The sequence below is a fragment of the Telopea speciosissima genome, chromosome 7 (assembly GCF_018873765.1).
Source record: "Telopea speciosissima isolate NSW1024214 ecotype Mountain lineage chromosome 7, Tspe_v1, whole genome shotgun sequence".
Taxonomy (NCBI): domain Eukaryota; kingdom Viridiplantae; phylum Streptophyta; class Magnoliopsida; order Proteales; family Proteaceae; genus Telopea; species Telopea speciosissima.
The window spans coordinates 7,058,050-7,073,434 of NC_057922.1; the positions used below are offsets into that span (position 1 = coordinate 7,058,050).

The following is a 15,385-nucleotide window of genomic DNA, read 5'->3' on the forward strand; positions in this document are numbered from 1 at the left end:
GTTTGCGCAGCACAGGCCGAGCGGGCAGTTGCGCTGTAGAAGATCTGGATCCCATAATGTACTCCTTACCCCACTTCACGGAGAGACTGTTTCCCAACACTAATCCACGACCACTAGGTGGTAATGGAGGTGGTAATGGAGAAACACTACCATTGCACCAAGGTCTTCCCTCTAAAATAAGAAAAGAATGGAATTCCATCAATCTCACTCAAACGGAGAAGATACCCTCAATGTTTGTAGAAAAAATTATAAATAAAAAAAAACAGGAGAATAATAAATCCCCACAATCTCATTTTAAGAACAACAGAAAAACGAAGTTTGAGGAGAAAAACACCCTCCATTCTTATCTAATTTTGTTGTCTTATTGTTCTTTTTTATTTAACCTTGGCCCACGTTGAGGGTGTTTTACTCCAATACAAATTCTTAAGTTTAAGTTGAAGAAGACATCCCAAAAAAAAAAAGTTTTAGTTGAAGAGTTCTTATTGAGCTAAAGATCATCCGATTTTAGCTCAAACTCTCTCCAACATTTTCCCAATTTATTTTACATTTCAAAACAAAGAAATTTGATTACAAAGTAAATTAATTATTTGGAATTAGTTATAATATCATGCGAGGTAATGATCAAGGAGACAATCAAATTTTTCCTTCTGAATTGCTGACCTCTTGGACATACCATGGACCAGTGGTTGCCCATTGACATTCAAGGCAAGGGAGAATGGGAGATAAATCCCCATTTATGTTGGACAGCAAGTTCCATACCTCTCTAACCAGCCATGAGTTAAGCAAGAGTGATATGTTTACCTACAAACTTCATAGGGTCCCAGCCACTGCAAGAAGGGGGGGGGTCCTCCGTAAGCAATACCAGGAAGCAGTTCTTGCAATGAATTGCATGTTGGGGGTGGGGGAGCGGTGGCCAGGCCCCAAGACAAAATTTCTGACTCACTAGTTATCCTCACAGCATGAACTTGGAGAGAATCTGACCACCTATTCACTCTTGATACTCCCCACAACACCCACTAGGAATTTGGATGCATTTAGAAATTTTATTGTTCCCCTCCATCCAGATTTTGAAGACCATGAGCAAGAATACTTTTGGATTTTGGAGACAAGGAACTTTTAAACTCATTAGGATCCCCGAAGCAAGTTCCTCTTTCCAGTTGGATAGAGGGGTCTCAGGAATATGATTGACTTGGGAGGACTTGCTCAGTTACCTTAATAGCAACAAGCCCACTGTCATTCTTAACACTGTTTCCCATTACAACATCTCATGTTCTTAACATTGTTTCCCATTACAACATCTCATGTGTGGAAGTTTGAACCAAGATTGGGGAACTTCATCAAATCAACAGAAATTGATATTACAGATTCAGTAATAACATAGGTATCAATATTGTCACAACTCATAAACATATCAATGAAAGATGCACATGATCTGCACAAGCCAGCAGGACAATTCGCCCAATGCCAGCTGCAACTAAACTAAGCCAGTTCTTAAAAATAAAATACCCACTACATCTCTTTTTGGTTTACAACTTCCTTGAGTTTTCTCCCAATTGCAAATGCCAATGGAGGAGGAACCGCATTCCCAATCTGTCTATGCTTATGTTGAATGGTACCAGCAAATTTATAGCTATCAGGGAATCCCTGCATGCACACACAAATTCACACCCACAATCAAGGACTGTAGACCTTGGACCGACTGACTGTTCCATACGTACAAAATAAATACTAATGGTGGAAATAACAGGAATTAATTTATCTGAAGAACTCACTTGAGAGCGTGCACATTCACGAACTGTGACAATCCGGTCCTGCTCAGGATGAAAACACATCCCCACCTTACCCATAGGTTGAGGATCCGTGATGGAAGTCGGGAAGTTTCCTTCCCAATCTAACCTTCCAAACAGTCCTTTCCACTGGTTATGTCTTTTGGCTGTATTAGGTAGGCACCAAGGTATCAAATCTACCAACTGCCCTGTAGATAGTCTCACCTGCATTTCAATAAAATAAATATAAACAAAAAGTAATTTGACAGTAAAGAATTAGCTTAGTAAAATCATCACGAGGTAAGAGATCTGGCAACAGCAGTAGAGAGTTTCACACCTTTTCCTCAGGGAGGTCACGCCAATCAGAACCTGGACGCCTAGGAATTCTCTGACATCGAATGACATTCAACTCATTCATTTCTTTTGATATGTGGTCATGTAAAACCAACATATTCCCTCGAATTTTCTTTTGGAACCATGACACAGGTTCACCTTCATACTGTATAGAAAAAATACTAGTGAGAGCAAGAATAAAGATGGAATCCATCTCAAAAAATAATATGTATTGCCTTAAAGATCCCACAAGGACAAGAAAGCTCACATCTATCATCGTTTTAGATGCCCCATTCCCAACAGATGGGAGATCTCCAATCGTATCTTTCACAGTTATAGCTCGGAAAGGTGCTCCATTTGCCGTACTCTGAACTGCAGCATACTGTACATTTCCAGATAAAGAAATTTTCAGGTCTGGCCCCGCAAAGACATGCATCGGTTCAGGCCATTCAGGAAGTGTCTCTTCTGGAGAGGCAGCCCAGATGAATGCTCGTTTCCGTGACTGGGCAACACCATAAGCACCAGCTTCAAGAATACCAAACCTCACCTAGATAGAAATAACATTTTCAGAAAGATAGGCATTTAATTCTGTAGACCCTCTTTTATATATCAACAAAAATGTAGCACTCACCTGATATCCAATTTCAAGAAGTGATGCTAGCGTTAATCGGAAAGTTTGTCCTTTATTAAATGACACAAAGTTCCTCACATTCTCCAGGAGGAAGAATCTTGGCCTGAAGTAGTCAGCAAAGGACAAGAATGCTAGTATCATCTCACATTGAACTTTACTCCAAGTGCTCTGATTGAATCGGTTCATTCCAGAAAACCCCTGTAAAAAACCAAGCCTTAAGTAACAACATAACAAGGTCTACTAAATAATCATAACTGGTGGCCAGACAACAAGGTCAAATGGGGTAGGCTACACAAACCTGACATGGAGGACCTCCATTGATGAAATCTACTTGACCAGGCAGAGGCAAATTATTGATTTCCTCACCTAGCTGTTTGGCTAACTCGGCAGCCTCAGAAGTTGATATGCACTCATCTGCATCTCCACATTTTTCCATTATGGCCCTGCATTGCAACCCAATTTCATGGCTGAATCAACAAATGAAAACTGAAACATGACCATCTGGAAACTAACACCCACAAGTTCCAAGAATGAGCATATAGGGGGACACAAACAACAGTTTATTCAGTTTTCCAATGATTTAGCAATCAGCCAATTAATGAAAAGATAACTAAAATTTGAAGCAAGCACCCACCTTAGAATGACATTGCAATTATTAACAAATGTTAAAGCTTCTGGATGGTTAAGACGGAATGCTTCTCCAGCAGGTTCTTCATATTCGATTGCCCATTTGGTTACTGAGACCCCTGCAAGTATTAGAAGCAGCATGATCATTCAGCAAGCATCCCAACAACAAACTCAAACCAAGAAGTTTTGGGTGGAAAGAAGGTATTCAAAACTGGAGGTTACCAGATTGCTCTAGTCCCTCGGACAAGCCACCACAGCCAGCAAAAATATCTAGAGTGGCCAAGCGGTTTTTCTGAGATGCATCTACTTGGTGGTCAAGGATGCCAGGATCAGTTTCTCCTTCTTTGCCCTTTCCTTTTCTCTTTCTGGATGTAGAAGCATCAACCTTTGAGGACTCTAGTCTGACATTAGTTGGCAACTGTCCACAAAGATATTTACCATCATGACAAGGAGAACATGCTAATTTGAGTATAGCAAAAACAAAAACGCATAGAAAGAGGCTTTCCGTCAAGGACTCCAATATAGTTCAAAGTGAGTTTTTACACTAACTCCAATCTGAGTTGGTACCAGCAAAGAAAATTGTATTTTTGGGGCAAGGCAGCAACAGATGAATTACCAGCTTGACGGCTCCTTTATCAGGTTCATATAAATGTTCACAAAAGAATATATGTTCATAGCTAGCAAGGCCATGTGAAGGAGGGACATCAATCTTTCTTCTAACTTCGCACCTCCCTTCTATCGCCTCAACAGGCAAACTAAGCTTCTGTTCACTATAATAGACCTGGTGTTGAGCCCATACAAAATACAACAGAATCACAATTAATATCCAATACAATCAATTTAATAGAGCAAATCTGAAAATAATTATGCCTAGGATTGTTAAACGAAGAAAACAAAAATCTTACTTCTCTAATGTCAGAACTGTATGCTTTTTCTGGCGAAGCATCCTCTGGTCTGAAGAATCTCCTGACTTTGACTTGGGTTGATTTTGGGTCAGCTTTTCTGGATGTGTTGGGGACATCAAGCTCAAGCAGCTGGCATATAACATAAGCTTTTAACCCAACATTTCTTCCAGACTTGAAAGTTCCTTGGTCCTCAGCATTGTCCCCGAAGTGATGAGGGCCTACATATACAAAATCATGAATTGCGTATTCAAGCCCCTTGTATGTAAATCCACGCTTGGAAGAATTCAGTACAAAGATTTCCTTCTCCTTTTCAGTTTCCTTTATTTTGCAAGAATGGCAAACTCCAGTTCCAAGACCCATGGTATCATAGGGAAGCTTGAAGAAAGCTCCTCTCTCAGGCCAATACATGCTTTTACAATAATATTCCAAAGGCAGCTCTTTCCTCTTTCTCTCCTCTGCTCTTGCTCTGTCATTCTTTTCAGAGATAATGTTATCCTTCCTATGCTGATGGCCCCAAGACATCAAGCGTACATCCAGAACCACAGATTGTTTAACATCCCCCAGTTCAAATTCCATACACTCATTTGTCAAGAAAACCTCCCTCTCATTAGCAGTGTTACCAAGAACAGTGTGAGATCCCCTTTGCATTACCCTCCCATGAACCATTTTCCTAGCATCTGATGTTTCGTACATGTACTCCATGAAATATATAGGCAACATTTCCTCTGAATCATCAACTTCCAGAACAACAGCACTAGCAACAGCAATCGCTTCTCCACGAATAATGGCCTGCCTATAAAGAGGCTCACCAGAACATGTTGTTCCAACTGGCTCACCGTCCCATTCAATTTGCTTGCTCTTGGACTTGGATTTAGTTTGACTGAATGAAGGAGCTTCTGGAGCCACCTTTTCGGGAACTGATACATTCTCCTCTTCCACCTCTTCACCATCATCCTCTTCATTTTCCTCTTGCTCTTCATCGACTTCTTCCTCTTTTGGCTCACTGTTATCTCCTTTCATGTCATCTGGAGAGTAATTTGAATAATACTCACCCCAGATTCTGTTAATCAGACGAGTAGTTGTTGCCTCCATTGCTTTCCTTTTTGACAACACAGGTCCCATTGCTGCTCTTGGATTCAGGTTCGTCTCCTGCTTTATCACAGCCTTCTTCTTTACTTCGAGTTTTGTGTGTTGCCTCTCTTCCATTTTACTTGAGAGACCAGTCACAAAAGCACACTTCTTGATCAGTTCATCAGGGTATTCTGCAAACTGCTGCAATATTATCTGCCCATGGACCACCACATATCTCTCCAGCACTGCTGGATTAGAAGAAATATAAGCAGGATGGTCTTTTTTAAACTCCGACACTTTCTTAATGACATCGGCAAAAGAAAGCCGAGACACACGGCTTTGCTCCTTTAACAATGTGATAATGCCGATTGCAAGCCTTGCAGTTTTTAAAACAGTCTCATACCATGGAGCATACTGTTTTGATGGCTTCCCAAGCCTATACCTGAAAGACATTAAAAGAAAACAATTAATATGCATCAACAGCAAACTAAAAACCAAAATAGATAACTAAAAGCAGAAAGCAAAGTACCAGGCCAAATCTGTTCGAATTGATATAAAGACCATTGACGATCCAAATTCAATCATCCATTCCTTTATTGCACTAAGATAAATTGGAATTCCATCCACATGTTGTGGCCCTGAAACACTTGAAGACGATTGCTTTGGATCAGTGTCAAGACAGAACCCACTTCCATCATCGGCAGTCATTATCCCAGACCCAAAGGCTGTCACATCAACTTCTGCACAGGGTTTCATTGGAAGGAGCTCTAAAGAAATAAGCCTGGAATCAGAGTTGTAAAGTGACCAATTGTGGAGCATGCTTCTTGGAAGATTATCAGTATCATACACATCAATATCATTGTCAAAGACAATATATTCATCCATCTCTTCAGCAGAGGTCTTGTAGTAGGCAGGTAGGGGATAGTCATTTGCTATTTCATTTTCATTCATCTTAATATAGTACTTATTTGAACCAGTGGCTGGACGATGTCCTTTCTTTGATTTCATTGATTTCCAGTACTCCTCTTCTTGCAACAACCTTGCTAACTTTGCGTCCTCTTCTTCCTCATCCACAACAGTGGAAGTAACAGACTCATCCAATTTTGCTGACCCATCCCTGATTTTTAAACTTCCATTTGATGGGGCATTTGAAGGCATAAAATCTCCTTTCTTCCTACTCTCTTCTCTTAGGGAGACAAGCACAGGTAACTCAGAAAACCTTTTATCATCTTTTTGGGATTCATCCAGACCAATCAGTTGATTATAGATGAATTCACCCTGTGAGATGACAAAGTCCTTGATAGACATCCCACTGGGGAAGCTTTTACTTCCACTCATTGAACGGACAACACCAGCAATCAATTCATCAAAACTCAAGTCGGGGTTACCACCAAAAGGCTTTGACAGTTTTTGAAAAACCTGAATACAAGAGCGAGCCTTCCAAAAGAAATGGTCATAGAACTTCTTATAGTTGCTGGCCGGTTTCACACAATCATAATCTGCAACATCAGTTGAGACCCAAATTACCGGAGACCCTTCTTCATACCCGGAGATCGCCCATGACTCTATCCTCCCAAAACCTTCACATCTTACACCTTTATCTTTATCTTTCTCTGAACATCCCTCCCAGTGCAAAACAGTACCAGAAATAAATAGGTCATCAACTTCAGACATCTCAAAGGGCTGTGGATTTCCATCTTCATCATGTAGGATGAAATCTGTGAGTCTTCTATTTGGCCGAGGATCATCAGGACCAGAGGTCATGTTTACAGCTACAGTCTCATCTTCCACCAAGGGATCCCTTTTTGTTTCAATGACAGAAAATTTCTCACAAAAACGAGCAGATCGCTCCTTCATATCCAAACTGGCAGCAGCTCGCTTTGGCATTTTGCGAGAACCAGCAGGCTTACTGCTCTCAGGCACATTTCGCTTCTTTTCTTTTGGGTCATTTCCAGAAACTTTATTAGTTTCCTTTTTATGAACATCAGAAGGGATAGCCTTTGGTTTGCTTCTGGTCTTGTACTTCATTCCTAAAACCAAGAAAAAGGGGGGGTGAGATACCAGTGAGAAGAAGATGGATATGGAATTGGTGCAAGAACTACAGAAGGAGAAAAGAGTCCCAAAACCAATAAATAAGTAATCAAGACAGTGACAAACAAATGTAAACAGGAATATGAACAAAAGAACATCACTGATCAGAAGCAAAAGATAAGGAAATAGAATAGAGATATGCACAAAAGAATATAAATAACCCATACGAGATCTTGAAGGAGGATCCATATGTCAAAAATGTCCTAATTGTTTCTTCAACAGATGATGCACAGACAGGTAGGGCCTGAACATTCAAACTATCCTAACAGGGACATCCTCTACAATACAGTTCTGAACACCCAAAACAGTGCGATTGAAGGTTTATGAAGGTGTTCAGTACTTCATTTAGATGCACTGATTTCACAGCAGATACAAGAATGTGACCCATTAGGGTATGATAGAAGTATAATGACTGTGTTCAATGCTTCAGTTAGATGTGCGGATTTCACAGTTGATACCAGAAGGGACCCCAGTTAATGCACTGATTTTTACATAGTAGATACCAAATGGGGACCCATTAGGTGATATTTTTAAACATCCCATTGACAACCCACATAAACAACTGGGGAGAAGACAGGCTTCCAGATGAAAGAACATAGATATAAGACTAGAAAAAAGAAACATAAAGGAAAAATATCTTCCCTTTTTCTTTTCTTTTTTTTTGGGGGGGCGGGGGCGGGGTGTGGTTGGGGGGGAGCAAAAAAATCAGGCAAACATCAAAAACTACAGAAGAATAGCATAAATCGAGAAAGCAGTTGTTCAACACCAAAAGCAGTATGATATCTAACCCTTGAAAAAAGGAACAAAATCAAATTCTGAAAAAACATTTTAAAAGGGGAAAAAAGATAAGAGGCAGAAAAACAGACACACCAAGATCAAAATACAAAGAAAGCAGAAACAAAATTAGAACATGGAGAACAAACAATTGACACAAAGAAAATAATGCATGAATGCAAAAGTTAGGTTAGCAGCTGTAAGATTAATTACACACAAAAATCACAAAGTACGATCTAAAGTACTTTAAGAAAAAAAAGGTACAAAGCAAAGAATGCTAAAAATATACAGTGAACTGCTATAAGCAGATCATGTACCTCAAAACATACAAAAAGAGGATCACACCAGAAAACAAAATAGTAAAGATACACTGAACTCAAAAAATGGAAAAAGAAATTTCAGCAAGTACCATGTTACCCAAACACAGTATATAAGAGAGAAAATAATAAAGAAAAAAGATTGAAAATCACATTGTGTTACATGACTCAAATAAAATCTGAAATAATTCAACAAAGAACATAAAATCAAAGACTCATATCTTACAGAGTTTAAGATATTCTAATTTGCAAAAGAATCATGGATTATTTCCACTGAAGATATGATAAAAAGAAATCAATCACAAACATGAAAAAAAAAAATCAAAAAGGGATAAACAGAACCAGAAGATCATGATTCTAAGATCAAAAAATGGACTAGTAAAACCAGGCTCTTCTCCTTACACGTGAAAATCATAAACAGAAGAACATCAAACATATAAAATCATTGTCTTCCAAAGAAATAGAGACATTACAAAAGAACCAAAAATTTTCATACAAGGTTTAAAAACCCAGAATTGGACACATGATCAACCTCCATCAATTCAAATGCAGATTGGATCAGAATTGGCAAAAACCCTAGAAATTGGAATCGGGTAGAAGCAGCAAAGACTTCCATAGAATTTATTTTTTTTTTCAAAAGACTTATAGATCTTGTTATTGGAAGTAAGTTTCATTAACTTTCTGTTATTTTACAGGCTCAAAGGAAAATTGACAAAATATAAAGATATACACGCATTCATGGCTGATTCAAAAGAGAGGTTTCGAAATCAGGCATAGTCCAAATCCAGATTGGCAGATTCTGATTTGAAATGGTTCCCCCCAATTTTGATATGATTCTTTGAAGCATGTTCTCATCCAAATACAATGTAGAAGCGAGAAAACAAAGTAAAGCACATTGTTTTACATAACTCAGTCTAAAACATTATCTGGCAGAGACCAAATAGATAAAATAATCTCCAACGATTTATAAACTGAGGCGGGAAAAATAAATCAATTGCACAAATTTAAGAACCATAACTGTCAAATAAAACTAAAGAGGATATGTTCAAAAAATATATAAATAAATAAAAACAGAGGCGATTCTGAGATCAGGAAATCAAACAGGAAACCGGGACATCTCTTTTCACATAGGAAACCATAAACAGAAGAACAGCAAACCAGAAAATCATGGTCTTTTCTGAAGAAACACATATGCAACCCACGAATCAATCATTTTTCATTAACAGCTCCAGAAGAAATCTATATACAACTGCAGCTAAACAAAAATAGCATACCTAAAATCCTATCACAATAAATAATAAAAGGGGCTTCGAATGAAATAAAATGAAAACGATATTATTCAGAAGATCTAAGTCTCTCTTTATGCATAAGAGAACAGTAAAGAAGCGATATTCAGACAGAACCTTCAAACAATGACATCGATTAAGAAGTTTACCTGAAGCAAGGTGACCATTGAGAGCATTCGACGTCAAGTCTGTTGGGTTGACATCCAAAGCAGTTGACGAACCCATTTTCAGTTAGATATCGAGGAAAAACGAAAAGTGGGAATCAAGATTGAAGAACGATTTGAGATCCTAAATGCCGAAAAGTAGACCTAGAAAACTTCTTCAGAGATCATTTAGAGGGAAAATGGATATGGCAACTCTAAGAACTAAGAACGATGCGAGATTAGGACCTGTTGTGTTCTTATATCTATCTATTCAAAATCGATAAGCTGGCGGGAATATTGTTGGAAGGATTTTGGCGCCATTGAAAATGGCAAAAAAATTGAAACCACCACCAATTTTTTTCCAACTTGAAAATTACATAAAAACCTTCCCCCTTCAGCTTTGCACTGAGGCTGGTCTCCACTCCACAGAGACAGAGAAACAAAGGAAACTTCTCTTCTCCAAAAGAAGTTTCATCATAAGTCAACCGTCAACAAAACAAACATCCTCTAAGCCCACAATAGTTGTTGATTTTTTGGTCAAAGCCCATAACAAAAAAAATTTAGTCCAATAATCTGTTGGTAGTAATAGTCATGAAACTCATGATCAGCAGATAGGGCCATAGGGGTATATAATCAAGGAGCAAGCTGGTTGGGCACAAAACCAAAAAGAAACCCATAATTTGAGGCCCAATTCTGACCAACCTAATATGCTCCACGTGGCTTAAACTTGTCAGCCAATACCATAGCTTTTCTTGATCTGGTTGGGTACAAAACCAAAAAGAAGCCCATAAACTTGAGGCCCAATTCCGACCAACCTAATATGCTCCACGTGGCTTAAAATGTTCAGCTAATACCATAGCTTTTCTTGACCAGGTCAAAGTAAATTACAAAATTGACCCCCTGTGGTTTCTGACCTAATAAATTCCTTATTACTTTACCCAAATAAACTGCATATGCACCCCTCTATCCTTTTTGGAATCTAGTAGTAAATCCAAGTAAGTATTGTATAAAAATTCGGATCTTTATTGTCTACGGTTCCATGCCCGGTATGGTTCCTACAGTTCCCTAACAAGGGGGCGAAACGATCATTCCACCCCTTGAACGAACACTCTGCCCGAGTAGAATTCACCCCCCTATTATTAGAGACACTAGGGAACCATACCGGGCAAGAACCGTAGGGAACAATTTTTCATAAAAATTCTTAGATTCTCATCTTTTATCTTTTTTTATTTTAAAATATAAATCAACCTTTGTATGTTAAGCTATCCTTAATTAATATATTTATAAAACATGTTGGCCCTACATTCGCGTAATAGATGCACAATCAAGATCCCCTCCCACCCGTGCAAGGAAAACAATCCCTAAAGTATAAGCAATCTTCATAATTATAACTCGATAAGGAATTATGTGGGCTATGTTTGATATGTATTTCCGGGATAGATTATGGGCTATAATGCATTCTAAAGCCCGGTTTTTCTCTATATTCTTGTTTCAGAACGTGTTTAGACTCATAATCTATTCCGAGAATGCATACAAAACACAGTCATGGTTACCAAAAATTGCTTACTAAGAATGCTCCCCCTACACATGCATTGACAAGATCCCCACCATGTAGTGAGTCTTATACCAGTACAAGGTTTGGATCCATAGCATGGCATGGGATACACGCCATATGTCTATTACACGTGCGATGTTGTCTTCTTAAATATTATATTAATTAAAATAATTTAAGTACAAAAAAAGTTTGCATATTGAAAAAAGAAAACAACAATGAAAAAGGGCAGTTTAGACATTCTATATCCTAAAAACTTAATACTTGAATTTACCATTAGACTCCAATACAAAATCATGGAGGTGGTCGATATGTAATCTGTTAGGTTTAAAGCCAGAGGAGTTTATTTGTAAGTATCTTAAATCCTCGAGGGTCTAATATGTGATTTACTTGAACAGACAAAACAAAGTTTGTTCTCATTATTGTAAGGGATAATGTTCCCTATCCGGGAGCATAGCATACACTAGCACCTTCCTGTTTCTATCTCTCTCCTCCCTCTATGAAATGGCATCTTTACCCTTATTAGAGGAGAATGATAGATGCAGGGAGGTACTAGTGTACGCTACACTCTCGGACATAGAACTCAATCCCTTATTTTATTTTACACATGTATTAGTTGCATAAATATTTAGCATATATATACGCTTATTATAGTGTGATTATATAAGTTTCATTTTAAGATACGAAACCAAATAATCAAATATACTTAGTGGTTACTTTCAAAATTGACATAGGGTTATTACATAAAAATCATACCAGTACATAGCATAAAAGATTCAAACATGATATGTATTTAGTTCCGAATAAAGTATAAACAATACACATTTAAATGGAATTCTAACAATCAATATTTAATTAAAATGATGATAAATTATAAATTTAGATTATGTGAGGGTTGTTTTTATATTGTAACACTTAAATTCGACAAAAGACAAGTGATAAGTATTTAATCTAGGGTGTAATGATTCAAAATCAAATGTTTAAACGTGGTTAGTAGGGATGTAAATAGATCGGATTCGGCTCGGATAGTGCTATATCTACATCCGCATCCGATTAGCTATTGGACGGATTCAGATAGTACTAAACGGATACAGACATGAATACGGATAAGATATTTTATCCGTTTACATGTAGATATAGTTTTTCGGATAACTATAGCCTATCCGTATCCACATCCGTTTAGTTTTTTGATGGATTCGGATGGTATTAAATGGATACAGATACAGAAACGGATTTTGACTATTCATTTACATCTCTAGTGGTTAGTAGTTAATTTCAAATAAAGTGTAACTCATAATCAATAAAGGATATTACAATTATCAATATTTAATTTTGAACAGGTAGGTAATAGATAATAAATGGTAAGTATAGAATATACGAGAGTTTTGTCACTACACTATTTAATTTCAACAAAAGATAAAATGATAAACATTTAATTTAGAATAAAAATATAAATAGTAAGTACTCAACTCAAATGATAAAGAAAAACTATGTAGTATGGAGAATAGGCTACTCTAGTCTAATATATTGACATGAAAAAATAAATGGGATTGGATTCAAACTCACTAGACACAAGGATGAGAAAGTGGTGTGCTCTATTACCACCAAAAAAAAAAAGTGGTGTGTTCACAAAATTTGAAACCCAGCAGTGATACCATGTGGAATACAGTAAATAACATACATTTTAAGTTCTTTATAGTTATAATTTGTAAATCTCCTTTACATGGTCCCATTGTAAGTTATTCTGTAGACAATCCACCCTTTTTGAGTCACGTGGAGGGCTTCCCCTTGACCAAACCAATGATTGGATGGAAAGGCCACACTTGGAGTCATCCCTCATCAAGTTGGGTTTCATCTCCACTAAATGAGATTTTATAGTAAAGATTTTGTTTTTATCATGTCGCAAATAATAGATTTCTGATAGGTATAAATAATATGAGCTTTTTTTTTTTTTTTTTCTATTTATAACATTTAATTTAAATGAAAGATAAATGATAGGTATAGTTTAGAATGAAATGATATAAAATAAAATCTTTATAACGTGGTCAATAGTTCAATATTTACTTCAAATCAACAAATAACAAGTAACTAAGAAAGATGACAAAAGCAATATATAATTTTAAATGGGTAGGCAAATGATGATAAATGGTAAGTGTAGAATATATGAGATTTTTGTACCCTCAAAAAAAAATTTGTATATGAAATTTTATTTATAGAATTAAATTTAGATGAATATAAATGGCAAGTATTTAACATAAAATGACCTGGCAAATAATAAGATTTGGTACAAATAAAGAAAAAAAAGAAGTTGCATATCGAAGAAGAGTTAAGCCAGCCTTTTGGTCAACCCAATTTGATTTTGGTGGATTACATTTAAGGTCCTATATCTCTTCTTTTTTTGTTAGGGGGATGACCATGACCCTAATTACACCTATAACCATAATATAAATTAAAGAAAGAGATCATTGTTTGGGCCTCTAGAGCCTGCATGTTCATGCTAGCCAATGAGAGAGCACACGCTCAAGCATCATCGCCCTAGGCGGAATTTCTGTCGTCTTTCTATTGGGGAAGAACCGTGTTTCTATGTCTAAGCACAAGAGCCATGCGAGACCAGGTAGCGTTCTTTTTCCCTGTAAGTTAATAATTTTCCTTTATGAGGTTTCAGAACTTTAGGCTTTGGTAACAAATTGGGGCTAGGAGGTTTTTTGGATGCCTTTGCTAAGTATTGACCTACAAAGATTACATGATAACCTTTTGGCAATGTATTCGTATACAGGAGCTTCTCGCATCAACTCCATCAAATAGGGGCAAGCGATGCTTATGTTATTTCAGATGGGATTTTATGCCAACCTAACTACAGTTAATGCCGGTCGTGTACATGCACGACAGTGGATGGAAACTTTTGCCTAGTCCTTTTATGCACTTCACAACCACTTAGTATAAATTAAAATAAGGAGCTTTAAGTAATTTATGTTAGGGTTAGTATAAATGTCACAAGATTGTAACATATTTTGCCATGGATGTGCATAAGTGGAACCACATGATAAAGTACCCGACATTCATTTCACCAATCAATTTCATATGGTTCAAACATGATATGGAGTTAAAATGTAAGATAAAAGTGACAAAATTTAGAATGATTTTAACTGTACTAAATATTTTCACAAATTTTTGAGATTATAACATTTTTATTTTGTCATGGATGTGACGGGCTTGGGTGTGCATAAGTGGATCCACAAGATAAAATACCTGACATTCATTTCACCAATCAATTTCACATGGTACAAACATGATAAGGAGTTAAAATGCAAGATAAAAGTGACAAAATTCAGAATGATTTTAACTGTAATATATATTTTCATAAATTATTGAGATTCTATACATTTTCAAAGCACGTCCAAATACTGTTTTTGTTGAAATCTAACCAATGAGATGGATGTTGGCTCTTCTACTAATGGAATCACTCTTTTTTTTATTATATATATATATATGACTAACCATAATTGATTTCATTTATGATTATCATGACCATTTATGTTATTTAAAATCCTTGATTTTTTTTTCCCTCACTATTGGTGATGATGTCGAAATAATCATCAAATCCCCCTACTTATGACATTGTATCGATTAATTGTAGAACTATGAGAAGCATATTTAGATACATGAGTTCATAATGAACCATATGTACTAATAGCTCACCTGAATAATCGATAAATATGATTCCTCATATATTTTCATACCAAATAAATAATGTGCATCATAGAAGTACAAGGGTTATTAAAGCTCATTGCATTCTAATGCCAAAAAACTAAAAAATAAGCTTCTTACATGCGTTCTTTTTGTGCTGTTTATATAGATTCTTCTTATTTTATACAACATAATATTTTGG

The 15,385-nt window shown here is 36.8% G+C and overlaps 1 protein-coding gene across 1 annotated transcript; it reads right to left on the bottom strand.

Moving 5' to 3' along the window:
• Positions 1 to 1,361: 1,361 nt before the first annotated feature.
• Positions 1,362 to 10,191, bottom strand: LOC122667714 (DNA (cytosine-5)-methyltransferase 1B-like). The gene is made up of 12 exons (XM_043864104.1): positions 9,951 to 10,191; positions 5,863 to 7,363; positions 4,263 to 5,775; positions 3,974 to 4,138; positions 3,580 to 3,775; positions 3,365 to 3,476; positions 3,029 to 3,173; positions 2,731 to 2,928; positions 2,368 to 2,646; positions 2,104 to 2,265; positions 1,773 to 1,991; positions 1,362 to 1,644 (listed from the first exon to the last, which is right to left on the bottom strand). Exons 1-12 carry the CDS (start codon positions 10,024 to 10,026, stop codon positions 1,510 to 1,512), a joined length of 4,701 nt encoding a protein of 1,566 aa, XP_043720039.1. The 5' UTR covers positions 10,027 to 10,191; the 3' UTR covers positions 1,362 to 1,509.
• Between the last annotated feature and the right edge of the window lie 5,194 nt (positions 10,192 to 15,385).